This window comes from Condylura cristata, unplaced genomic scaffold, assembly GCF_000260355.1.
Source record: "Condylura cristata isolate star-nosed mole 26May11 unplaced genomic scaffold, ConCri1.0 scaffold00031, whole genome shotgun sequence".
Classification (NCBI taxonomy): Eukaryota; Metazoa; Chordata; class Mammalia; order Eulipotyphla; family Talpidae; genus Condylura; species Condylura cristata.
In genome coordinates, this window is record NW_004567132.1 from 2,449,119 (window position 1) to 2,475,826 (window position 26,708).

Here is a 26,708-nt window from a genome sequence, read left to right on the forward strand (position 1 = left end):
GAAATGCACGGGACTATGGTGGTGGCACAGGGGTGATTTGGTGATGGGAAGCCCGTGGGGATTACAATTGAGATGAAAAAAAAATGTGCAAAATGATGTAAAAATAAACTTTTTAATTAAAAAAAAAAATCAGGCTTACCACATTTGATATTTGGGGAAACAGTCTAAGAGAGACAAGATACTATTCATACATCCTCAGTTCTTGCTATCAAATTAGATAAGCAGAAAGGAATTTTTCTGGACATTAGCTTAGGCTGTTATAAAGATGGAAATGCCTAAACTGAGTTTTCTTGTGTTTTATCAAGATTCAATATAAAAAATGACTATTCAGAAAAAAGGAAGCACTAGTATAAATGTTTCAGAGGTAAATTTAAATGGCATCATAACTAAAGAAGCATAGATTTCTATGACTTTCATATTTTAGATTTATTTGTTAGTTATGTTAAAATAAGTTTCCCCAGCCAACCACACATAAAAGAAGCTCCCTCAACTGGTTAAGATACAGAACTACCAAAAAACATGCTCCATTAAATTGACTGTATCATCCTCTTTAGAAATTTCTGTAACTCCAGACTGAGATCGAAGAATGGAAATGATGTCATGAGATAATTTTTGAAAGCCATTCTGTAAACATATATTTGCCATTTCTTGCCAGTTTTCTACGGAGCAAAATGGATCATTTATCATAACATGTTCAAGTGCATCTGAAGAAAAAAATAAAATTATAGTATGGTATTTATCTTATTCGATAATCCATCCTTAGCAATTCCTCATAAATTGAAAAAGATACATTTCTACTTAATTACTAATAATAAATCTGATTTTCATACCTGATTCCTATTAAGTTTAACATGGGGTACTTAAATTCCTTCTCCTTCTCTATTTTCACTAAGCTTTAATGACTTAATTCAACTCTACCATTTTTCACATTCCCCACTCCTCTGTGCATCTCCATCTTGATTAGGTTAGATGCTGAAGACTATAAAGAAATGAACTTAAAAGGCGTGAAGAATCTATTACAGGTTCAGACTTGCTCATATAGTTTAAAAAGTAGAGACCAGAAACTGAAATAACTGAAGGAATATAATAGTTTTCATGATGCATCAAGCATCATGAAAGGGAATTTTATAAATTCCCTTATAGTGCTGACCAAAGAGCTGAAAAGGCTCTTTGCCAAATCCTCCATTTTATCCCTAGATAGTAACTGCCAAATGATGTAACCTACACGACAAATATTTTTCCAAAGGAAATATTTTGCTTATTAAAGAAAACTAATGAAATATTTGGGCCCTCGTGGTGGTGCAACGGGTTAAAATGCAGCACCATGAAGCTTTCAGCAGCGGCTTCACGGAAAGTTGGGTCCCTGGCCAGGAAGGTGACCCACAAGGTAGGGCAGACCACTCTTGACCCGCCCACTGCTCCCCTCAGCAGTGTATTTTCTCCATCTGCCTGTTTTGCTACCCACTCTGTCACTGGTGAATCGCTCACCACTCCTGCACCTCTGACATGTACCCCAGTTCTATATGCATAAATAAGTAAAAAACTAATGAAATTCTTTACATTTGAAAATCAAGAGTGCCCCTCTTTGATATATATTTATATATAAAGCTCATGTCCTATCTATTACCTGCATTACTTAAAATACTTAAGGATCTTTTTAAGAATATTGTCATTACTATTATTTTATTCTACCATAGTTATTATTTTTTTATTAAATAAAGTATCTTAGTGATAGCTGTAGTGATTTTTAGTTATCTTCCTAAAATATGCTTTCATGTAATTTACATTCCATTTTTTAACTCCCACAGTAACTTAAGATCCAGTTTTCTGCTCAAGTTTATTTTAAATTAGAGAAAGAAAAGGAAAAAGTAAAATTGAATTAGTTTTTAATCTCACCACAAAGTTATGTTCAGAGTAAATATACATAACTGATATTTACATGTGTATTTTATTTAGTAATTTTAAAAGATCTGAGTCTAAATAGCATTTAAAGTAAATATGCATATGTTAAAATTATAGTTTTTAGAGTAGTGTTAACTATTACAATATTCCCCTCAAACTTCATAAAGATTTTCTTTTCTCTCTGGTTTCAAGAAATATATACCATTACAATATAATGTAATCTCTATAACCTTTATATTTTTAAACTCCCAAAGTTAATTCTTGACAAGAAGGACTCTTAGGAAGATTAACTTATGCTACTGAAGCTTTCCCTAAACAACCCACAATTATTTACTCCACAAAAACACTTTAGTCTACTTACCTTTCCCACCCTTACTTATTTCTTGAAGCAATTTAATGGCAACTTTTTTCATATCTACAGAGAATAGATGAAGTATAGCTAGGCCAAAAGATAAAGGTGGTGGCTTTCCATTCCATTCTTTAGTGAGGCACTGAATTAATTCAGTGTGGGGACATAACTTTACTAGCTGCATCAAGTCATCTGAAAGCAAAAATAAAAAACTGTTTCAACATCCTATCATGACACCTCAACTGTGGGACCAGCCACTGTATGCACCTGCCAATTCTTTCTCTAATTCTTCCAAAGCCCTCAATGACCCATTCCAACCCAAACTCAACAATATTCTACCAGTCAAGAAAATCAAGCTCAGCATAGCAAAAAAAAAAAAAAAAAAGGGATGGGTGGAGGGGGGAAATGCCTATAATAAAGTGGGCCAGAAATAGAAAGTATCATGAAAACGTGGTATAATAAAAAGGTTGAGAGAGGCAACAGAAAACCTTGAGTTCTAATTATAGATCCATTGTTCACTTAATCTTCTGGACTTCAGTTCTTACATCTTAAAAGGGCCAGAATAGATATTGTTCATGTTTAATGTTCAAGCTACATACTACATTATGTTTGTTTATTTTTTGTTACTCTTATTTGGCTATCTTCTAGAGTATAAAATAACTTTTTTCAGGCCTTGCACAGGAAAAAAGGAGTTCAGTAATTTTCTCCCTAAAAAACATCAAGTATTGACTCTCCCTAGCAGTGCTGCAAACGCTTTGCACAAGTTTGAAACCCAGCCAGGAAGGTGACCCACATGTTGTGGTAGACCACTCCTGTCTCCTCCACTGCTCCCACATCAGTGTACTTCGTTGATCTGCCTGTTCTGCCCCCCACTCTGTCACTGGTGAATCCTCTCACTGCCCCTGTACCTCTGGCCTGTATCCCAGTTCTGTATGCATAAAATAAATAAATATTTTCTAAAAATCAAGTACTTAGAAACTCAAAACTGAAAATTATCTTCTTAAGTAGCTAATTGTTGAGCCATATTAAGTTGTCTATGTCTGACCTACTTTTAATCCAAAAAAAAGCAATTTAAAAAATATGGCTTAATATACCTGTCAATCATTGAGGCAACTTAAAGCCACAATTATGATCTCTTTCCTAAATTGAGAAATTTTGAGTTAATGTTCTAGTTTTTTTTTTTTTAAAGGAAGTACTAGAGTCATATGGAATGTTCTGAAATTTGATAGGAAATGAAACTTGAAACTCAGCATGGAAGATGAGGAAAAGTTGGGAAAAGAGAGATGTTGACCATAATAATGCTAGTTAAAATATTTCTGAAACTGTTCTTGCTTATTTAATTCATAATTTACTTTTTAAAAAATTTCTAAATCTAATTTTTTTCATCTAATTATTATTAAAAAGTTATTTTTATAACATACCCAGAGTTACACAGCATTGGTTATATTGTACAGAAATGATGGGTGTTTGATTAATAGTCTGACCAAGTACATAAAATTAAGTTTACTTTATCATTACAATACTATACATTCAACTTTCTTTTGTTTATTTTTACATCATTTTGTACATTTTTTTTCCATCTCAATTGTAATCCCCATGGGTTACCCATCACCAAGTCACTCATGTGCCATCACCATAATCCCATGCACTTCCCTCCCCACCCCCCCGTTTTTTTTTGTTTTTTTTTTTAAAGATTTATTTATTTGTGCATACAGAGCTGGGGTACAGGCCAGAGGCTCAGGGGCGGTGAGAGGCTTCACCAGAGACAGAGTGGGGAGCAGAACAGGCAGATAGACGAAGTACACTGCTGAGGGGAGCAGCGGGCGGGTCAGGAGAGGTCTGCCACACCATGTGGTCACCTCGGGGCAGGCGGGAATCGAACTCATGCGGAAGTGGCTTTAGATTCTCAGTGCTGTGCTTTAACCCACTGCACCACCAGGGAGGGCCGCCACCCCCCCGTTTTTGATTCCCATTTTTGAAAGAAAATATAAGGTAAGATATTTATTAAATACATTACTTAATGTACTGAGAACTTATGTTAAATCAATGTATTTAATACTCAGCAAGATATTATTCTCATAAGTGAAGAAAGAGGGTTAGAGAAGTTAATTTTCCCAAATTAAACACATGATATAAAAGAGAAGAGTTTGTCTGATCCTTACAGAATAAGACCTCCCAATCTCTAGGGCTGCTCTTCAAAAAACTGAATGTGTAGCCTGCAGGTATCTCACAATAAACTGGGTCTCAGCTTGTGCCTGGTGGTATAGAGCTCCTCAGAAGACTCTTAACTACCCCAGGCTGAGTAGTTGGTTCCCATTCTACATAGTTAGAGGGGGCTGGAAAGGCAGGGGTGCCTGGGGCAAATCACAGCTTATAACATCAGCCACAACAGAAATGTGTCTTGATAGGAAGTACAAGAATTCCCCTCCACCTTAAACCTCACCCACCGCACTATCCTGCATGCCCAGTAGGAAAGCCTGGGCATCCAGGCTTTTCTGTGAGGCAGAGGTATTATTCTGTGTCCGAATCATTGGGTTCTGGAGGTTGCTGACATCAACTACCTGGCAGGTATGCAACCAGATGGGAACTGCAGGAAGCCCCCAACTCCCAAGTCAGGGAATAATGGCTAGATTCCCTCCTGCTTTTAGCAGTGGTCTAGCTGAAAAGCAGAGGGTTAAGCTGCAAGGACCCCCACCCTTACTTCTGCTCATCAGCAGCTAAGGCTCTAGGCAGAAACATCCATGACATAGCAAGGGAAATCAGAAATCATGTCCATAGCACCAATGGTACTGGGGCACTGTGAATAGAGCAAAGCCAAAAGCAAACAATGGGAAGAAAAGAAAAATACAAGTGATTAAGCAGGCCCTCTTGGTAACGATACACCATAGGAAGAAAGTCAACCTCCAGAATCTAATGATTCGGACACAGAATAATACCTCTGCCTCACAGAAAAAGAATTTAGAAATGCCATAATAAAAACAATTCATAGTTAAGAGAAAGGGAAAAGAATACAATCAATGAGGAATGAGAATGAATTCCTGAAGAAGAAATTAAAGGAAATGGAAGATGTTCAAAGAGACCATAAAGGATACTGGGAGAACAGAAGGAATAGAATGAATCAGTACTCTTGAAGATACAAAAGAACTGAAGAGAAAAGAAAAGAGGTACAACGGAAAGAGAATGAAGAAACACTTCAATAACTATCTGACACCATAAGGAAAAGGAAATATGAGTCATAGGAATCCCTGAAGGTGAAGAGAGAGACAAGGGAACTGAGAAATTATTCCAGGAAATAATTGAAGAGTACTTCCCAAACATGGAGAAGGAATGAAAACAGGCATACAGGAAACTAGAACACCAAATAATTACCAAAATGAAAGAAAACTACAGCAAGACATATAATAGTAAAGTTTTTAAGAGTCCAAGAAAAGGAAATAATAGTGAAACTGATAAGGATGAAGAAACAGATAACATACAAAGGAAAACCAATTAGGCTGACATCAGACTTCTCTAAAGAAACACTAAGGGCAAGAACAAAATGGAGTGACATTTTCAACAAACTCCAACACAAAAAAATGCCAATCAAGAATACCTTTACCCTGCAAAGCTCTTCTTCCTCTATGAGAGAAAATCAAAGACCTTCTGAGACAAACAAAATCCCCAGAAATTCATTACTACTTAGCCTTATTCCAAAATTTTTTACAAGAATCTACTTAAAGCCAAAACTAACAGAGGAATGAATAGAAAGAATAAGATAAGGGATAGAACTTCAAAATGATGAACAAAAGGGCAAGTACAGACTCCAATATATCAATAACCCTAAATGTAAATGTACTAAACTCATTAATAAAAAGACACAGAGTAGCAAGCTGGATTTTAAAACAGAATGCACCTTTTTGCTCTTTCCAGGAAACACATCTAACTGCAAAAGATAAAGGCAGGTTGAAAGTAAAAGGTTGGAAAACAATTATTCAAGCAAATGGACCCCAAAAGAAGGCCAGAACAGCCATACTTACTTTAGATAAAATACACTTCAAATTAAAAACATAAAAAGAGAATATATGGGGGCCTCCCTGGTGGCACACAGTTTTGTTAAAGTGCAGCACTATGAAGCTATCTGCAGCCATGCAGCACAAGTTCAATCCCTGGCCAGGTAGCTGACAAACATGGCACAGCAGACCTCTCCTGTCTTGACTGCTGCTTCCCTCAGCAGTGTATTTTTGTTGATCTGCCTGTTCTGTTCCCCATTCTGTCTCTGGTGAATCCTCTCACCCTCTGCATCTCTGGCCTCTAAATTTTTAAAGAATAAAAAAAAGGAGACAAATATGGTCACTACATTATGTTCAAGGGGACAATACCAAGAAGATATAACACTCATATATATTTGCCAAATGAAGGAACACCAAAATATGTTAACGGCAAATTTTAATCATTTCTAAAAATGAACATTATAGCCCTACTTAGAGACCCAGACCTACAGGTCTAACAGACATTTATAGGATACTGCACTCCCTAAAATTTGAATACACATATTTCTCAAGTGCACACAGATCATTCTCCAAGAGTGATCATGCACTGGGCCACAAGACAAACATCAGCAGGTATATGAAGACCAAAAACATATTATCTTCTCTGACCATAAAGACACCAAACTAGACATAAACTGTGAAAAGAAAGCAAGGAATACTACCATTTCCTAGAAATTAAACTCAATACTACAGAAAACCATTAGATTAATGTGGAATCCAAGATTAAATATTAAAAAATAAATTGAGATGAATAAGGCAACTTAATGATGAGGCAACTTCCCAGCTGTATGGGAGCAGCAAAAGCAATATAAAAGGAAAGTATATAGCAATACAGGCCCCATCAAGAAACAAGAAATAACCCAAAGAAACAACCTAATCTCCCATTTCAAAGAACTAGAAAAAGAACAAAAAAACCCAGGAGCCAATAGAAGAAAGGAAATAATAAAAATTCAAGCAAAAATAAATGAAATAAAAATAAAAAGGGTAATCCAAAAGATCAGTGAAACCAAAAGTTGGTTCTTTGAAAAAATAAAACTGACAAATCTCTAGCCAGCGTCACAGAGAAAATATGGTAAAAAACACAAATAAATAGGATAGTAAGTGAAAGGAGAAGATACCAAGAGTAGAAATTCAGAGAATGTTCAGAGATTACTATGAACATCTATATGCAAACCGGTTCAATAATTTAGAAGAGATGGACAAATTTGTAAAACTTTATAATCACCAAAACCTGGATAAAGAAGACATAGAAAACTTAAACAAACCAATTATGAGTAATGAAACTGAACAACAATAAATACCCTCCCCCAGAACAAAAGCTCAGGACTAGGCAGTTTCACAAATGAGCTCTACCAAACATTCAAAGATAAATTAATGTGTATCCAACAAAAACTCTTTCAAGAAATTGACAAAGGAAGAATACTACCAAAAACATCATATGAGACCAACATTACACTATTACCAAAACCAAACAAAAACAACACACAAAAAAGAAAACTACAGTAAATCTCCCTAGTGAACATAGATGCAAAAATCCTCAATAAAATTCCAGCACACAAAATCCAACAATGCATCAAAGGATAATAAACCATGACAAAGTGGGATTCATTCCAGGGATTCAAAGATAGTTCAACATATGAAAATCAATTAATGTAATTAAACACATCAATAAAAAGAAAAATAAAAACTATTTTTCTATTGATCGTATCAATAGGTGCTAAGAAAGCTTTTGACAAAGTTCAACACCCATTTATGATGAAGACTCAAAATTCTTGGAACATAAGTATCACACCTTAATATGATAAAAGCCACATACAACAAACCCAACTGATATGTAACAGCCAATATAATTCTCAGTGTACTTTTATATAGTACTGGAAGTCCTACCCAGAGCAGTAAGACATGAAAAAGACATGCAAGGAATTCAAATAGGGAAAGAAGAAGTATAACTATCACTATCTGCAGACGATAATACAGAGAACCCTAAAAAGTCTATCACAAACTAATTAAAATAATAAACCAGTTAGCAAAATATCAGAAGAAAATCAATACACAAAAATCAATAGGCTTCCTATAGACAGTCTGATGTAGAGGAAATTAAAAAAAAAATTTATATTTGTACCAAAAACATTGAACACCTAGGAATAGCTACAACAAAGAAGGAGAAAGACAAAGAAAATTATAAAAATATATGATGAAAATTATAAAACATTGTTAAAAGAAATAAAAGACACAGAGAAATGAAAAAAAAACCCTGCTCATAGATTTGAAGAACTAACATTGTCATAATAGCCATCCTACTGAAAGCAACTGAACACAACCCCAATAAAAATCTCAGTGGTGGGCCCTCCCTGGTGACGCAGCGGGTTAAAGCACATCTCTAAGAAGCTAAAGCCACTTCAGCATGAATGTGAACCCTGCCCTGAAGGTGACCCACATGGCACGTCAGACCTCTCCTGACCCACCCACACCGCTCCCCTCAGCAGTGTACTTCATCAGTTGGCCTGTTCTGCTCCCAACTCTGTCTCTGGTGAATCCTCTCGCTGCCCCTGCACCTCTGGCCTGTACCCCAGTTCTGTATGCATAAATAAATAAATCTTAAAAGAAAAAAATCTCAGTGACAGTCTTCAAAGAAATAGAGCAGACAATGCTAATTCATATGAAATTGCAAAAAACCTAGAATAGTCAAAGCTCTCCTGAAAAAAACGGAGAATGGAGGTATCACACTTCCAGACTGCAAACTATACTCCAGAATCACAATAGTAAAAACAGTGTGAAGAAAAAAAACAACTGTGGTACTGGAACAAAAACAGACACACAGACCAATGGAATCAATTTGATAACTCAGAAATAAAGCCACATATATGGACAACTAATCTATGTCAAAGTAGCAAAGACTATGCAATGGAACAAGGGCAACCCGTTCAATAAATGGTGCTGGGAAAACTGGACTGTCACATGCCAAAGAATGAAACTAGACTACTACCTCAACCATGAACAAACACTAACACAAAATGGATAAAAGACTTAAACACTGAGACTGAAAACCATAAAATATATGGAAGAAAACACAGGCAAAATTCTCCAAGACAGACATCTGAGAAATGTCTTTAACGACATTCCTGAAAGCAAAAAAAATGAAGGAAAAATAAACAGCTGGGATTATATCAAACTAAAAAGCTGCTGTATAGCAGAGCCTTCTTGGTGGTACAAAGGTTTAAGTCTCAGCATTAACAAACTATCACCAGCCACTGTGGAGGAGTTCGATCCACATGGCACAGCAGACCTCTCGTTTTGCTTGATGTTCCCCACAGCAGTGTGTTTCTGCCTGACCTGCTCCCCACTCTGTCCCTGGTAAATCTTTCAACCCCTGAATCTGTGCATATAGCCCAGTTCTTGTATGCATAAATAAAATAAAAAATAAATCTTAAAAAAAATAAACTTCTGTACAATAACCAAACAATAACCAAAACAAAGAAACCCCATACTGATTAAGAGAAAATATTCACACTCCGTACAACTGACAATGGACTGACTACAAAGAGCTCACAAGACTCAACAAAAACAATACAATCGAAAAATGGTCAGAAGAACTAAAAGGACATTTCTCCAAAGAGGAAATGCAAATGGCTAACAGGTCTATAAAAAATGTTCAACATTGGGGGCCCTGCCTGGTGGCCACGGGTGAGGGATGCAGCACTGTAAGCTGGCCACAGCAGCCTCTGTGCGAGTTCAATCCCCAGCCCTAGAGGTGATCTACATGGCGCGGTAGACCTCCCCTGACTCACCCACTGCTCCCCTTAGCAGTGTACTTTGTCAATCTGCCTGTTTTGCTCCCCTCTCTGTCTCTGGTGAATCCTCTCACTGCCCCTGCACCTCTGGTCTGTACCCCAGTTTCAACGTTGGGCCCTCCCTGTTAGTGCAACAGATTAAAGTGCAGCATTATGAAGCTGCAATAGCCACTGAAGCACGAGTTCGATCCCTAGCCGGGTAAGTATCCCATATGGCATGGCAGACCTCTCCTGACCCACTTGCTGCTCCCCTAAGCAGTATATTTCAGCAGTATATTTCTGCTTGTTCTGCTCCCAACTCTGTCTTAAGTGAATCCTCTCACCCCCCCCCCCAGTCCCTGGCCTAAACCCCAGTTCTTATATGCATAAATAAATCTTTTTTTTTTTTAAAAAAAAAGTTCAATAACACTTATAATCAGAGAAATGCAAGTCAAAACCACAATGAGATGTCAACACACCAGTAAGAATGGACATATTCAAAAAAGTAGCAACAGGGCCCTCCCTGGTGGTGCAACGGGTTAGGACGCAGCACTGCAAGCTGGCAGCAGCTGCCTCAGTGCGAGTTAGATCCCAGCCCCGGAGGTGACCCACACGGTGCAGCAGACCTTTCCTGACCCGCCCATTGCTCCCCTCAGCAGTGTACTTTGTCAGTCAGCCTGTTCACAAATTGAAATCCTGTGACCTTCCCCCTGTGATTATGACACTTCAGAATACTTTTCCTTATTCCTTGGCTTGACATGTTATTAATCATTATTTATTTTAGGTAGTGGTACTATACCATGTGTGTTGACTACAGTTGTCTAGAAATTGGTTCTCAAAATATGGTCTAGGTCTAAAGTCAGAGCTATTTTCATAAAAATACTAAATTATTATATTCATCTTTTTCATTTTCATTCTCTTACAAACACATTTTCCAGCAACTACACAACATGTGCTATTACAATAGACTGAAGACAGAGCAGATATGTGAATCTAGTCTTCCATTAAACCAGACATTATAGAGATTTGTAAAATGTAAAGTACTACCATTCTTGATGAAATTGTGTGGTTAGAGAAGTAATTTTTTATAAAAATATTTTATCTATGATAACATATTATGGGACTTATTATTTAAATGACTCAATATTTTTAAATTTCCTGTCAATTTCTAATAAGGTAAATAGCAATAGATATATATAACCCATATAAGTAAAAAGCTCTTAGGGATTCTTGATGCTTTTTAAAAGTATAAAGCAGGCCCCAAACCATAAATTTGAGAGCCTCAGATCTAGAATTTCCCCTAAAGGATGTTCACTTATTTAATAATAATGGAGGTAAGCAAATAATTTCAGGCTTTATTCTAGAAACTACTTATTAACTGAGGAAAATAAAAAGAATCTTTACTTCTAAAACAGTCAATTTATTTGTCAATCAGATTTATGCCTTTGGAATGAAAGACTTTAAATTAATTTTTAATTGAGGCAATATTTGGACAGATATCAGAGATGTCTGTATATTAATTTTACTGCTAGACTAGATTCATAATAAGAGATCAGCTACTAAATCAGGATCTCCAATTCGAAGTAAATTCTGTAAGTTAAAAAAAATTGTCTTGGATCACTACTCAAATGACAAGCTAAGCTAGGTGTTGCAAAATTTTAAATAAACATTATTTCCTTAATTCTTCTCCTCTAATGCTTATATTATACTTCAGGTATTATACTTCAGGACATAGCTAAGACAAGTTGTTTTTTTTTTTTTTTTAAACTCCTTTAATTATCCAGCAAAATTTATACTGCTGCTAAATTTATCTTTAAAACTATATATTTCAGGCCCTCCCTGGTGGCGCAGCGGGTTAAAGCACAGCACTGAGAATCTAAAGCCGCTTCCGCATGAGTTCGATTCCCGCCTGCCCCGGAGGTGACCACATGGCGTGGCAGACCTCTCCTGACCCGCCCGCTGCTCCCCTCAGCAGTGTACCTCCTCGATCTGCCTGTTCTGCTCCCCGCTCTGTCTCTGGTGAGGCTTCTCGCCACCCCTGAGCCTCTGGCCTGTACCCCAGTTCTGTATGCACAAATAAATAAATCTTTAAAAAAAAAAAAAAAAACTATATATTTCAGGGCCCTCCCTGGTGGCACAGCGGGTTAAAGAACAGCACTGAGAAGCTAAATCCACTTCAGTATGACTTTGATCCCTGCCCTGGAGGTGATCCACATGGTGTGGCAGACCTCTCCTGACCTGCCCGCTGCTCCCCTCAGCAGTGTACTTTGTCAGTCAGCCTGTTCTGCTCCCCACTGTCTCTGGTGAATACTCTCACTACCCCAGTTCTGTATGTATAATAAATACATCTTTAAAAAAAAAAAAAAAGATGTATTTCAGGGACCTCCCTGGTGGCACAAGGTGTTAAGTTTCAGCACTATGAAGCCATCCACAGCTACTGAAACACAAGTTTGATCCCTGGCCAGGCAGCTGACCCATATGGTGCAGCAGACTTCTCCTGTCTCATCCACTGCTCCCCTCAGCATTGTATTTCAACCAATCCACCTGTCCTGTTCCCCTACTCTGTCTTGGTGAACCCTCTAAACTCCCACTCCTCTGGACTGTACTCCAGTTCTTGTATGCATAAATACATCTTTTAAAAAACTATGTTTCAGTACTTACCCAGTTAACTAAATGCTTATGTTTTGAATTGCTAACATGAACGTCATTCATCAGCTCTGACCTTAATTATTTTCAGTAAAAGTTATGAAAGAAATCCACTTATCAGCTTATAATGTAAACCCAAAATACTACCTGCAACCAAAGGGGACTTTACAATTAAAGTCAAGAATTTCAATATCTACAAATAGGTAGGGGTTTTTTTGTTTGTTTTTGTGGGGTTTTTTTACTTACCAGAAGTTAAGTCCTTGAATTGTTCTATATATTCCATGGCTGCGTGAACCTGACCCTGTTTACACAGGCAAAGAAGAAATTTCTTATGCAAACCACATTCGCTATAAATAATTTGAGCTAGAGCCAGGCACTTAGCCTTGTTGTAAATATCATGTTCCCCATAATCACAAATCACATCTCCAGCCTCTTCAGAAAATGTCAGCCTAGAGAAGGAAGATCAACAGGGCACACATTAGAATTCTTGATGAATGGATAAGAATGAAATATATGAAAATTCAGCATACCAGAACTGGATTTTCTATAGACTTTAGGAATTTCAAGTTAGGGCCCTCCCTGGTGGTACAAGGGGTTAAAGTACAGCACTATGAAGCTATAGCAGCCACTGCAGCATGAGTTCAATCCCTGGCCAGGGGGTGACCCACATAGCATGGCAGATCCCTCTTCAGCTGCCCACTGCTCCCCTCAGCTGTGTATTTCAGTACATCTGCCTGTTCTGCCCCCCATTCTGTCTCTGGTGAATCCTCTCACTGCCCCATACTTCTGGCCTCTAACCCATATATGCCTAAATAAATACATCTTAAAAAAAAAAAAAGAATTTCAAATTAATAGCCAATTTATCTGGAAGAAATTTAACATATCTAAGATTTAACATAACTAGGACAAAATCAATCATATTCCTTTAGGGGAAGACTTTTAAAAACATCTACAAAAAAGGTCAAGGGCCTCTCTAGTGTCACAAGGAGTAACATCACAGCAGTCTGAAGCTATCCATTGTCATTGCAGCACAAATTCAATCCCTGGCCAGGGAGATGACCCACATGATGCAGCAGACTTCTCCTGTCTTGCCCACTGCTCCCTCAGCAGTATATTTCAGTACATCTGCCTGTTCTGTTCCCCACTCTGCTTCTGGTGAATCCTCTTATTCCTCTGTACCTCTGGCCTGTACCCAGTTCTTGTATGCATAAATAAATAAATCTTCTTTAAAAAAAGGAGAATCGGGTCATCCCTGGTGGCACAGCTGTTTAAAACACAGCACTAAGAAGCTAAAGCCGGCCCTCCCTGGTGGCGCAGCGGGTTAAAGCACAGCACTTCCGCATGAGTTCGATTCCCGCCTGCCCCTGAGGAGATCCACATGGCATGGCAGACCTCTCCTGACCCGCCCGCTGCTCCCCTCAGCAGTGTACTTCCTAGATCTGCCTGTTCTGCTCTGCTCCCCTCAGCAGTGTACTTCCTAGATCTGCCTGTTCTGCTCCCCACTCTGTCTCTGGTGAATCCTCTCACCCTCTGCATCTCTGGCCTGTACCCCAGTTCTGCATGAATGAATAAATAAATCAAAAAATAAAATAAAATATATATATAATAAAAATATATAAATAAATAATAATAATAAATTAAAATTAAAAAATAATAAAAAAAAGAAGCTAAGCCACTTCAGAATGAATTCGATGCCCACTCTGGAGGTAATCCACATGGCGCAGCAGACCTTTCCTGACCCGCCCACTGTTCCTACATGCTGATTACAGTCAATGATAACAAATTTTAGTTCAAAATAAAATGACAGATCTTGCAAGCATTGGTACTATAAGGAAAACAGAAGTACCATGCCAGTGTTATTTTAAAACTGACTGAGGTTGCTCTGTCTTGGCTTGTCACTTTCCACAGAAAAGTCCAATTAAAAATAAAAATTATTCTAAGCAAGAAGGAGGGTCAAGTCCCAAAAGAATGAAATTGTCCCTATGTGGAGGGAGGGGAAGGAGAAACAAGGAATTCTGGCCCTAGGAGAAAAGAAGGTAGTAAATAACCTGGATGGAGCTGGGAAATGAGCCTAGAGATCTCCTTTCCTCACCCCACCCTCCTCCAATCGCTATATTATCCCCTGACTGACCCATTTGCAATGAAGCAAATGCTCAAATAATGTACTATTAAAAAACTATTAAAAACTTGAGAACAAATATTAAATAAAAGCTTAATTCTGCTTACCTTTCCTGAGTGACCCAGTTGGTAACTAAATCTAAACGTTTTTCAGACAATCCACATTTGATTCCTTCCAGGGTTAGTTCTGCATCAATAGGACGTCTGAAAGCATGACTTGTGCTAAAGATAGCCTCAAAAAATATTAGCAATGGAAAAAGTCCTCCTCTAATTTTTCCAATAACTACAGAAAGAAGCAAAATTTTAAGTGAAATATTTTCAATAATAGTTTGCTTTTTCTTCATATTCTTGTCATCTCTGCATTTTCTGAAAATTTTAATCTAAAGTTACATATTTGTAATTTTTAACCAATGCTATGGATTAAACTTTGTATTTTGAATAATGAATCAATATCACATGCCACATGAAAACTGAGGCAGAGACTGGACTGATGTACCTACATGCCAAGAAATGCCAAAATTTGCTGAGTCATTCAGAAGCCAGGAAAGAAGCTAGAAAATCACCTCCTTCAGTTTCCAGAGAAAGTTTAAAATCTGAAATAATATATGACCAACAGACTTGTACTATTTAAAATAAAGTTTTTTAATTAGAAGGAAAATGATGTAGATATGGATCTATGCTAAGGAATGAAGACCAGAAATACTATATGAAATTTTTTAAATTTAGGGACCCTCCCTGGTGGTACAAGGCATTAAAGCACCGCATTTAGAAGCTATGGCAACCAATGCAGCACAAGTTTGATCCCTGGCCAGGCAGGTGATCCAAATGGCATCGCAGACCTCTCCTGTCTCACCGGCTCCTTCCCTCAGCAGTGTACTTCGTTGATCTGCCTGTTCTGCTCCCCACTCTGTCTCTGGTGATTCCTCTTACCACCCTTGTATCTTTGGCCTATACCCCAGATGTATATGCATAAATAAATAAATCTTTTTTTAAAAAAAAAGAGTAAATGGTGATAGTAAGTTTATATGGCTGCTATATGTTTCGCCATACTTTTATGTATACTTGAAATATTCTATAGCTTAATTTTGAAAACCTAGTCAAACCCCTGTTAATGTTACAGCTGAGGAAAATGAATAAATGCTAGTGACAGAATTGGAGCCTAGAGCTTTAATTTTTCAGTATAATATTCTTTTCATTCTGTCAAGGGGAATAATTAAATAGATATTTTATATATATATAAAATCATTCAAAGAGAAATGCTTACCCTTAAGTTTATTCACTGTCCAAATGTTTAGAAGAATTCTTTTAGGACTGTTTGCTGCAAAATAAGCTGCCTTTTCATATTTGCCAAGTAGAAGTAATTTATTGAACCTGTAGCCATTGCATTTTATTATTCATCATAATAGTATATATGAAAAAGAAAAGTGATTAGAAATGTCAAAATAAGACTAAACGTTATAGCACAATAATGCAAAAAACATAAAACAATTCTAATAAACTAAAACAACATTCATTTACTCTGAATGATGTTATTTCACTTCTTTCCAAATTTTTGGCTTTTTTTTTTGACTCATTAGAACTCTGAAAAACATACAATTGTAGAAGCTTGAACCTATCACCCCAAACAGGTACAATTATGTAAACTAACTTTCGCTCAATAAACGTAATTGAAAAAAAAGAAAGAATATAACTCTCATACTTATAGCAACCCATAGAAAATTAAAAGGACTTGAGTGATTGACAATGAATTCAGATTTTTTTTTTCCTGTCACATCTACAGATAAAAAGAGGTGTAATCTGCTTAAAGGTTCAACCTAGGCCAAATATTGACCACAAAGATATGCCAAGTTGAAATTAAGAGTTGTCCTTGATATTCAGAAGTTATTATTCTGTAAGCCACCGGTTAAATATTATACTGACACAAGAAAGAAAAAAAAAAAAACAAAAAATAACTAAAGCTTCTACTTTTCTTTCTATATTAGAAGGTATTCAAGTCATCTTGCAATTAATAATATGGCCAACAGGACTTATACAATGTTGTAAACAAATATGGAAAACTAGAGCAGAAAAACTAGTCAAGTAATATAAATCAAAATACATGAAATTTTAAACCTTAGCAAATGTTTTCTCTCATATCTAAAGTTGGTAGATTTAGAGAAACATACAGTGTAGGAAAGTAACAGACTTTGATGTTCCCCCAAAAATCTTTACCCCTTTCTTTGTACGATATCAACAAGCAAGTCAAAAAGCTGAAAACTGTCTAACATATAAGATTAAGAATATTTCAGATGACTATTACATACCGGTCTCATAACCTGTGAATTAACCTCTTACAGAATAAAGTCTTAGATATCTTTAAGCCTCTATTTCATTCTGTATATAGTCAGTATTGGGAGAAACATGCCACCTTACTACTTTATAGGGGGGAAATGAGATAATTTGACTCAAGAAAGCATTCTCAAAAAATTTCTGAAACATCAAGTGGAAGGTTGTAACAAGAAAAATATAAGTAAAACTCATATCAACACTATAATTTTCTCTGAAAAATCTCCTGCACTACCGATCCGCTATACTTTTTTTTAGAATGTGTCAATTTTTAAAATTCTCATTTATTTTCTAATTTATTCTTTACAGACTATTGTTTATCAAGACACTAAACAAACACTAACTGTAATAAATGAATATTAAATAAGCATTGTATAAGTATTTAAATGAACAATAAATAAATGCTAACATTTTAACAAAGAAAAATCAAAGTTTTAAAAATATTTGCCTTTCAATGTAGTAAAGCAAATTTTCAGTTTCTTTTGCCTTGTTTGGATCATCTGTAAGTAGTTCCTCAATAATGCCTTTCTCACCTAGATGATAATTAAGATTTATCAATACAAAATAAGAAACATTTATATGTTTAATACCAATAACTTAATGCTATGGCTTCTAAACACAACAATATCATCCTAACTTGAGTGGTTGCCTTTCCCTTCCCTTTCTTATTTTCAGATGTTCCCTCAATGGTTAACTAAGTCTACTCTCAAACAATTACGTACAATTGCTACAGGAAGAAATCCGTAGGGTAATAGAGACCTCACAGAAGTACATTTTTTATTTAAACTCAGTCTAGGAAAGTTTTACTCTTCTGCTTTCTGGGCAAAAATACGTTTTCCGGCCCTCCCTGGTGGCGCAGTGGGTTAAAGCACAGCACTGATAATCTAAAGCCGCTTCCGCATGAGTTCGATTCCCACCTGCCCCAGAGGTGACCACATGGCGCGGCAGACCTCTCTGACCTGCCCGCTGCTTCGCTCAGCAGTGTACTTCGTCTATCTGCCTGTTCTGTTCCCCACTCTGTCTCTGGTGAAGCCTCTCACTGCCCCTGAGCCTCTGGCCTGCACCCTCAGTTCTGTATGCACAAATAAATAAATCTTTAAAAAAAAAAAAAATACGTTTTCCATTATTTTTGTTAGTTAAAAAAGGTAAGATACCTTCTAAATCTTTGGTTTTCTGAATCTGCTGCACAAAGTCTTGAAATGAATGGCTCATACCAGATTTTATCCATGAAGAAAGTGCATATGAAATAATCTGCAGTCTTTGATGACTATAAAGACAAAAAAAAGTGACAATATACTGAACCTAAAATTAAATGGTGTAATATTGATAAACACAAATAAAAGCATTAACCTTTAAATAAATATAACCAACATCCATACCAAAACCGTAATTCTTTATTCAGATTTTCAGTTAAATCTCGCCGTTTTAGTGCCACAATCATTTCCTCATCTAAATCAGCCTTCTTCTGAGCTGGTATATATTTTTGTGACTTAACTTGCTTAATTTCTGCATATTTATCTTCAAGAAATTTCAGGTATTTAGTGAGAGACTCTAAATTTACAGATTCTTGGAGAGTCATGCCTATGGAGAATGGGAAGAAATCAAGACACAGTAAATCCAAAGACTCATGTTCTAACAACAAGTTCTGCAAAACACATCACATAGTTTGTATTATGTTATACAAAACTCAGAAATGGTAGTGTGAACTTAATGCTTACAGAACATATTAGAACATATTCAGAATTAGCATCTATTTTTAAATAACTATCATTTTTAAACATAGCATTAATGAAGATTCATTGAAGATGGATTGTTCTAAGAACACAAATACCTCAGCACCTTAAGAAAAAAAATTTAATGACCTTATCACCATACCCCCCAACCCCCTATATATCATTCTTATTTGTTAACACCAAGAGTCTTTGGCTAACAATTCAAGATTTCTGTCAAATAATTTCTCTTTAACCAATTCTTTCATTAATCTATTATAGCTAATCCCAGGGTAATCTGTTTATCTCCAAGATAAAATTTATAAATACCTGCCAAATCTTCAGTTTTCTCTCCCTTTCTCACTGTCCTCTCATTATTCATAACCACACACACACACTCTCTCTCTCTCTCTTCAAATACACTTCTTTCTCATTTGATCCAGTTACTGTCTTTAAAGGTATACCTCAATTCTCTTTCAGAAATGTCCTCAGTTATTTATGTTTGATTTTAATCATTTCAGTACAATGAATCATATCAATATTTAGTCAATTGATCAGTTATCCTATACATAATCTTTTGCATCTTACTTGGAATTTGCCAGTCATTTTATATTTGAGAGTGAATCTATTCCCTGCTTCCACCAAATGCAAGATGATGACTTAATTCAGTTGAAATTCTCTGGTATGGAAGAGCTCATTAACTCAAGATATAGCTTTTACAGAAATCAAATCTATTTCCAAAATTTCCACCAACTGATCCTGCCACTCACTAAACACTAGTGAAAGCCTTTAAATGTTTTGATACAGTCAACTATTCTCCAGGGTGTATATTTTTTATTCCATTCTTCATTCATGACACAATCTTGTAACATCCTGGTTAAATCATGGCACATACTCTGATTTCTGAAAAATGTGACTTCACTAAAGACAGGAACCAGTGAATGCTGACACTAACATGAAAAAACAATATTTAGCAAAACTTTAAAACTAGTTTTTAAGTTGAAAAATTGTTTTTCATACACTAGTTTTTTTCATATACTATAAGACAGTTTCCCAAACTTTAGAGTACTTTAGAATCTGGAAAAATTGTTAAAACACTGACTACTGGGTTCTACCTCTACTCCAACCCTTATATCCACTCCACCCACCAACGCCCATTCTCAGAGATTCTGACACAGTAAATCTGTAGCAGGGACAAAGAAATTGCATTTCAAACAGATTCCGAAGTAATGCTGATGTTGATACAAGAACCACATTTCAAAAGCCATCGCATTATGCATTCTTTTATCTTATATAGTTTTCTTATTCCCTTGTATCTACCTACAGACCTGGCTGAAGTTATTTGTAAAGTCCTTGGGTGCCTATATGATAGTCTCATACATGCATGCATATATATATATGTATGTATGTTAATAAGTAACATGTGGAAATGGTACCTGGAATAGGTTTTGAAGGACCTTTGGGAAATGTACAGTATTTTACTTTTTTCGTGTCATACTCTGCTCTAAGTTGTTTCACTTCGTCTATATGTGATTGAATCTTTGAAGAATTATTTTCAATAACTCTCATTCTGAAAAACAAAGGTTTTTTTCAACTAATTACTAAGTCATAAGATTTAAAGAGGTTAAATCAATAATTTGGCTAGTTATAATTTTGAATCATGATTCAAAGTTTACGAAGTGATTCAAGTTTATGAAATAACACTTAGAAAAGTTAACTAAGATCACAAGTTGAGGAACAACTTTCTTTCACAGCATCAATAAAATCCTGTACAGATTATGACTTGCAACCCTTTATGTGTTAAATAAAATAATCTCCAATGTCCAGAGCTCTCTCCCTTAATTCAGAGTTGCCAAATTTTAAAAGCTATTTTTTCAAGTAATTGCTTTCATTTCCTGTGGCTGTTACAACAAATTGCTACAAATTTGGTGGCATAACACACCAAATACTTACCCCCACAATTTTGAAGGTCAGAAGCCCAACATAAATAACACCCAAACAGTACTCTTGTCAGGGCTATGCTTCCTCTAGAAGCTCTAGGTAGAATCTGTCTAGAAGCCCCAACATAAGTAACACCCCAAAACATAGTCTTGTCAGGGATATGCTTCCTCTAGAAGCTCTAGGTAGAATCTATCTATCACCTCCTCCAGAGTCAGAGGCTGCAGCCTTCTGTGGCTGTATCACTCAATCTCTACTTGTGCCTTCCCCATTTCTGCTTGTCATAGTTCCTTCTGCCTCTCTCTTATAAGGACAGCTGTGATCGTATTTAGGGTCCACCTGCATAATCCAGGACAATCTCCCCAACTCAAAATCCTTCAAGTAATCAAATCTGTAAAGGCCCTACTCCCAAAAAAAGGTATCTGTTGAGTGTGACCAGATTTGGGCAGTAACACAACAGCTACCTGTGTGACCAGATATGGGTGATAACACAATGACCGGAACTGGGCCTCACATACAGGTGTACAGCAACACGTCAGCTTTCTAGAATCTGAACCTAAAACCTATATAAGAGACACTTTCCCTTACAGCACTCATGGTAGCTGTGGACCCCACCCTTGGGAGCTCTGTCTCAGCTGCTGCCCAGGAGCAATAAACTCTTACTTGCTCAGCCTTTCTGCCTCCCATCTTTCTTCTTTGTGGCTGGTCACAGAAGTCAGGACCAAACATTCCCAGATTCCAAAGATTAGGATATGATAGCTCTAACTTCCTACAATAATTTTGTTCCTACAACTAGAGGAATTACAGCACTTCTTTGAGATAGAACTGAGTTCATTTGGAAATTAGATTCTAATAAAAAAAATGTAATCATCAAAAAAAAAAAAGAAATAAAGGCTTATTATTCCAATGAATGTATTCCAGCCAAAAGACAAAACAAAACAACTATATGGTAAATAAAAGAAGCCACACAGACATACAAAAAAAGCCACACTCCCAAAAAGACAAAAAAAAAAAAAAAAAACACCAGAAATCAGATCTTAAAGAGCAAGAAGTAGACAGAAACTTCTTTTAAGCACTATTTTAGCACTGTTTAAAGTTTACTTTGAATTATCACTGATAAATTGGCTCAGGGAAGAAATAACATTAAAATAGATACACAATGTCAAGGATTTTTGGCAAAGTGAAAACCAGTCACTAAGCAACCGCTACCTGCTTTTGATTATAAATTCTGGGTAACAGCAGATGGCTCAGAGCAGTGTTTATGAAAGAGGGACTATGAAAATAAAATATCCATTGACTTTCCTCCATTTAAATTTATGGAAAAGCATGTTAAAAGTTAACAGATTTTCAAAAGAATTGAAAGCAAAGATTCAAATAGACACACATAAATGTTAATAGTGGCATGACTCACAATAGTCAAAGGGGAAAAAAATTCAAGTATCTATGAACAAGGAAATAAAATATGATATACACAAACATAAAGTATTTCAGCCATACAAAGGAATAGTTACATTACATGCCACAATACGACTGAGAAGGTATCTAAATTGTTGTTCTTTTCTTTTTTTTTTAAACAAAGTTTTCTTCTTTACAATTTTTTTCTAAAGATTTTATCTATTTATGTGTATAGAACAAGGGAACAGGCTAGAGGTGCAGGGACAGTGTGAGGATTCACCAGAGACGGACTGAGGAGCAGAACAGGCAGATCAATGAAGTACACTGCTGAGGGGAGCAGCTGGCAAAACAGGTCTGCTGCACCATGTGGATCACCTCCAGGGCCAGGGATGGAACTCTCAGTGAAGTGGCCACCGCCAGCTTCACAATGTTATGCTCCAACCTGCCACACCACTATGGAGGGCCCTGTTGTTCCTTTTTAAGACCGCTTTTATGATCTTTTTCTTCAACAATATCACTACAATAGATCTAGCTGAGAATTTCTTTAAAGATTTAATTATTTATGCATACAAGAACTGGGGTACAGGCTAGAGGTGCAGGGGTGAAAAGATACACCAGAGACAGCATAGGGAGCAGAACAGCAAATCTTCTGAAATATACTGATGAGGGGAACAGCAGGTGAGACAGGAGAGCACCACGTGGGTCACCTACTTGGGTGGGAATAAAACTTACACTGTAGTGGCTGTGGATACCTTCATAGTGCTCGGATTAACCCCTGCACCACCAGGGAGGCCCCAAAGAACTTATTATTTAAAACACTTTGTTTACTTAGAGCTTCTTAAATCTGTGAATTGGTATTATTTCATATTTCTAGAAAATTCTCAGCCATTATCTATTCAAATACTGTCTGTCTCCTAGCCTCTTTTTTAAGAGTTGTTCTTAGACACAATAATGACTATTTCACTCCATCTGATTAGGAAAAGCTCTGAAAAATCTTAATTTCCACTGCTAACTTATGTTATTGTTACAGGGTACCCCAATGTGAATTGGGTTGCCTGTCTGTACGTCTTCACCCGTGCGCTTACATTTCAATCGTATTATGGATACACTCAAGGTCCATAAGGTTAAATAATGGATTTATTTATAAGGAGAAAGGTAAAGGAATAACCCAGGGAAAGAGGGAGAGAAACACAGGTTAACTAGGATGTCCTACCAGTTCTGCTGACTTGGACTCCACCGGCACGCTGAAAACCGATTGAGCGCCAAAACGATCAGCTGCGAACCACCAGGTCCCCACCCAGAGCCCACATGTCCGGTTTTATCCCAACCTGGCTGCTCAGCTCCGCCCTCATGATGGGATGTGGAGTTCCAGCATCTGGAGTAGGGGCGGAGTCCATGAAACCTGTACCTGTTATATTATGACCTCCCTTTTTTGTATAATCACAGTATCAAAATATTCTGAGCAACCATCAGTTTACCACTGGATTGCCTTAGCCTCATAAGGTGGCTGCTTGGCCCAGGCAAGCTGCCCCAGGGTGGGAAATTCCTCTGTCTCCTGAGACAAAAGGCAAGCCCCAGGAGAGATAAGACCCCAGGGCATAAAAACTCCTGGAAAGCTTTAAAATATTTCTTTAAAATAAAAAGCAAATCTCAGATAAGACTTCCAGGGCATAAGGACTCATGGACAATTTTTGACCTTATTTACACAGGTGTTGCTTAATACACAACTGTACAACTTTCTCTTAATTTACTCCTTTATAAAAGAAGCACTAACTACTCTCTGCTAGCCTTAAATTAGCCATTAGCTTTTCTTTAGACTATCACTGCTAACACTGCTAACACAATTCATTACTTCCCTAAAACCCCTAATAACCTTTTGCTAACAAGTTCATCCTTTCCCAAACCCCTCTTCCCTTGAGTTATAGTTAAACATCTGTATACATGACAATTATCACAAAAATGTGTAATTTAGTATACCATAAAATGTTAAGGAAAAAAAATGCTTTGTTCCCCTGGTCCTTGAAAACATTTATTACAATTTATGGCTACCTCTCATTAACTCACCCTATGCATTATTACAGTTAACTACTTGTTGCACAGTATAAATGAAGACCTGCTGAGGGAATGAGCAGAAAGACTTGCACCCAGCTCTGACTCCCTTGTCTGCTTCCCTTTTGGTAGGCTGATGCCTTCCCACCTTTGGGCCCTGCCTGTCTCACCTCCTGACACTACACCTCCATAGTTGGGGCGGATTACCAGCTGCTCCCCTCAGCAGTGTACTTTGTCAATCTGCCTGTTCTGCTCCCTACTGTTTTCGGTGAATCTTCTTACTGCCACTGCACCTCTGGCCTGTACCCCAGTTCTCCATGCATAAATAAATAAATCTTAAAGAAAATAAGTTTAAAATAAAATTGAAATGCAAAAAAGAAATGATGCTTACCATCTAGTTAATATAACCAAATAACAATTATTACATTTTGGGGGTAATTGCTAATATACTTACTTTGCTTCAAGTTGGGTTATTCTTTTCCTGTGATATGCCAATGTTGTAGGCTCTGCTGCCAAAACTTTAAGTTTTCCATGAAGAAAAAATGTAGTCCTCTGACTTCTCTTTAGGGTCTCAATGAAGGTATCATATTCTTTTTTGATTGAAGTTAGAATGGGTTTGTATGCGTTGACATAATCTATTACCTGAAATATGATTTTTCTGCCTGTGGTACTGAATTTTTTTTCTAAAACAGTATGAGTAAAAGCTTTGCAAATAGCATAATACATTTATTTATTTAATAATATAATAGTTTATTTTTACATCATTTTGGGCCTTTTTCCATCTCAGATTTAATCCCCGTGGGCTTCCCATCACCAAATCACCCGTGTGCCATTACTATAATATAAATTTATTTTTTAAATGAAACATTATTAGCAATTAGAAGTCTAAAAGATTGGGTATTAAAAACAACTAATCTTTATGTGCTCCACATGACTCATTACAACACTGTGAGCTTAAATATGAGAGGAAGTAAGCATTTTTGCTCTAGTTGGTATGAACATACACATATGTCAGTTAAAACCAATACCAGGCCTAATTATCACAACTCTGACTCTTTTAAATATAACTACATAATACCGCTGACTGTCCCAAATCTAGCCTCTGACTTTACTCAGATTTTATAATCCTGGACTTCCTTCACCTCCCTGTTTTTCTAATCTATCAGTACCTATTAGCAGATCAATGCTTTCAATTCCCAAATTGCATTTCTATTCCCAAGAGGTCAACTATAACTGCAGAATGCCTGTCACCACTATACTTTTATGGTCTCCTATGGTATTTAAGTACAGAAAATCTCTGGAAGGATAATGAAAATTTAAAAAAAAGAAAAGGAAAAATAAATAGTTGGTACCTGCAGAGAAGAAAAGAGGAAGTAGGATCTAAGATCAGAAGGAACTGACTATCCACTGGTATATCTTCTTCATCGCTAATTCTTTTTCTTACCTTTTTTTCTCTTTTGTTAATGGGTTTATTCATTATCCATGCAAACATATACAAAAATATTATCAAATAAGCTTAAAAACAAAGTTATTAGCTATGATTTCCAAATTCTGCTCATAAGGATTTCAGAAAGGGTCAATATATTATAGAAAATAGATCATGCCTTAATTTTAAAAAAATTATTTATTTATGCACAAACTGGGGTATAGGCCAGAAATGTGGGGGTATGGGGCTGTGAGAAGATTTTCAGAGACAGAGTGGAGAGCAAAACAGACAGATATACTGAAATATCTGTTGAGGGGATATTGAGGGCAAGACAGAAGAGGTCTGCTGAGCCATGTGGATTAGCTCCTGGCTGAGCCAGGATTGAACTTGTGCTTCAGTGTCTGGTAATAGCTCAATAGTACTGTCTTTAACCCCTGTGCCACCAGGGATGACCACATACACACCATAACTTTTGCTGAAAGCTGTAATTATGCTATCCCAACTACATCTCTATTCTCTGGTTTTCTGTTAATAAGGCAATCTACAGAAAAACTTATACAGGAAGATAGCCAGTATATCAAGAAATGTTATATGGGGCCCTCCCTGGTGGCACATGTTGAAGCACAGCACTGCAAGGCTGTCCACAGCTGCTTCAGCACAAGTTCAATCCCTGGCCAGGAGGTGACCCACATGACGCAACAGACTTCTGTCTCATACACTGCTCCACTCAGCAGTACACTTCGTCAATCTGCCTGTTCTGCTCCCTACTCTGTCTCTGGGGAGTTCTCTTACTGCCCCTTCACCTCTGGTCTATACCCCAATTCTATATGCATGAATAAGTAAATCTTAAAAAAAAAAAAAAAAGAAATGATGTATGGGAATTAATAATCAATAGCAAGTACCAGAAGAGAAATATTTGAGTGGAAGACAATGGCTGTCTTTCTAAATAAACTCAACTCTATATTTAATTTAAAAAAAATTTTCATCAATCTTCATTTTGTACAATGTATGCTTTTTCACCTTGGTTGTAACCCCTGTAGAATTCCTACCAAT

General features: G+C 36.7%; 1 protein-coding gene across 1 annotated transcript in view; it reads right to left on the reverse strand.

Annotated features, from left to right (window-relative positions):
• Positions 1-353: 353 nt before the first annotated feature.
• Positions 354-26,708, reverse strand: part of CLHC1 (clathrin heavy chain linker domain containing 1) — a 29,013-nt gene continuing 2,658 nt past the window's right edge. Inside the window, exons 3-12 of the mRNA XM_004691405.2 lie at positions 24,684-24,871; positions 20,284-20,417; positions 18,518-18,719; positions 18,293-18,405; positions 17,587-17,671; positions 16,078-16,184; positions 14,922-15,096; positions 12,942-13,144; positions 2,264-2,443; positions 354-704 (exon numbers count right to left, since the gene is read on the reverse strand). Of these exons, the coding sequence (XP_004691462.1) occupies positions 508-704; positions 2,264-2,443; positions 12,942-13,144; positions 14,922-15,096; positions 16,078-16,184; positions 17,587-17,671; positions 18,293-18,405; positions 18,518-18,719; positions 20,284-20,417; positions 24,684-24,871 (1,584 nt within the window). The 3' untranslated portion in view covers positions 354-507. The remainder of the gene's footprint in view (positions 705-2,263; positions 2,444-12,941; positions 13,145-14,921; positions 15,097-16,077; positions 16,185-17,586; positions 17,672-18,292; positions 18,406-18,517; positions 18,720-20,283; positions 20,418-24,683; positions 24,872-26,708) is intronic.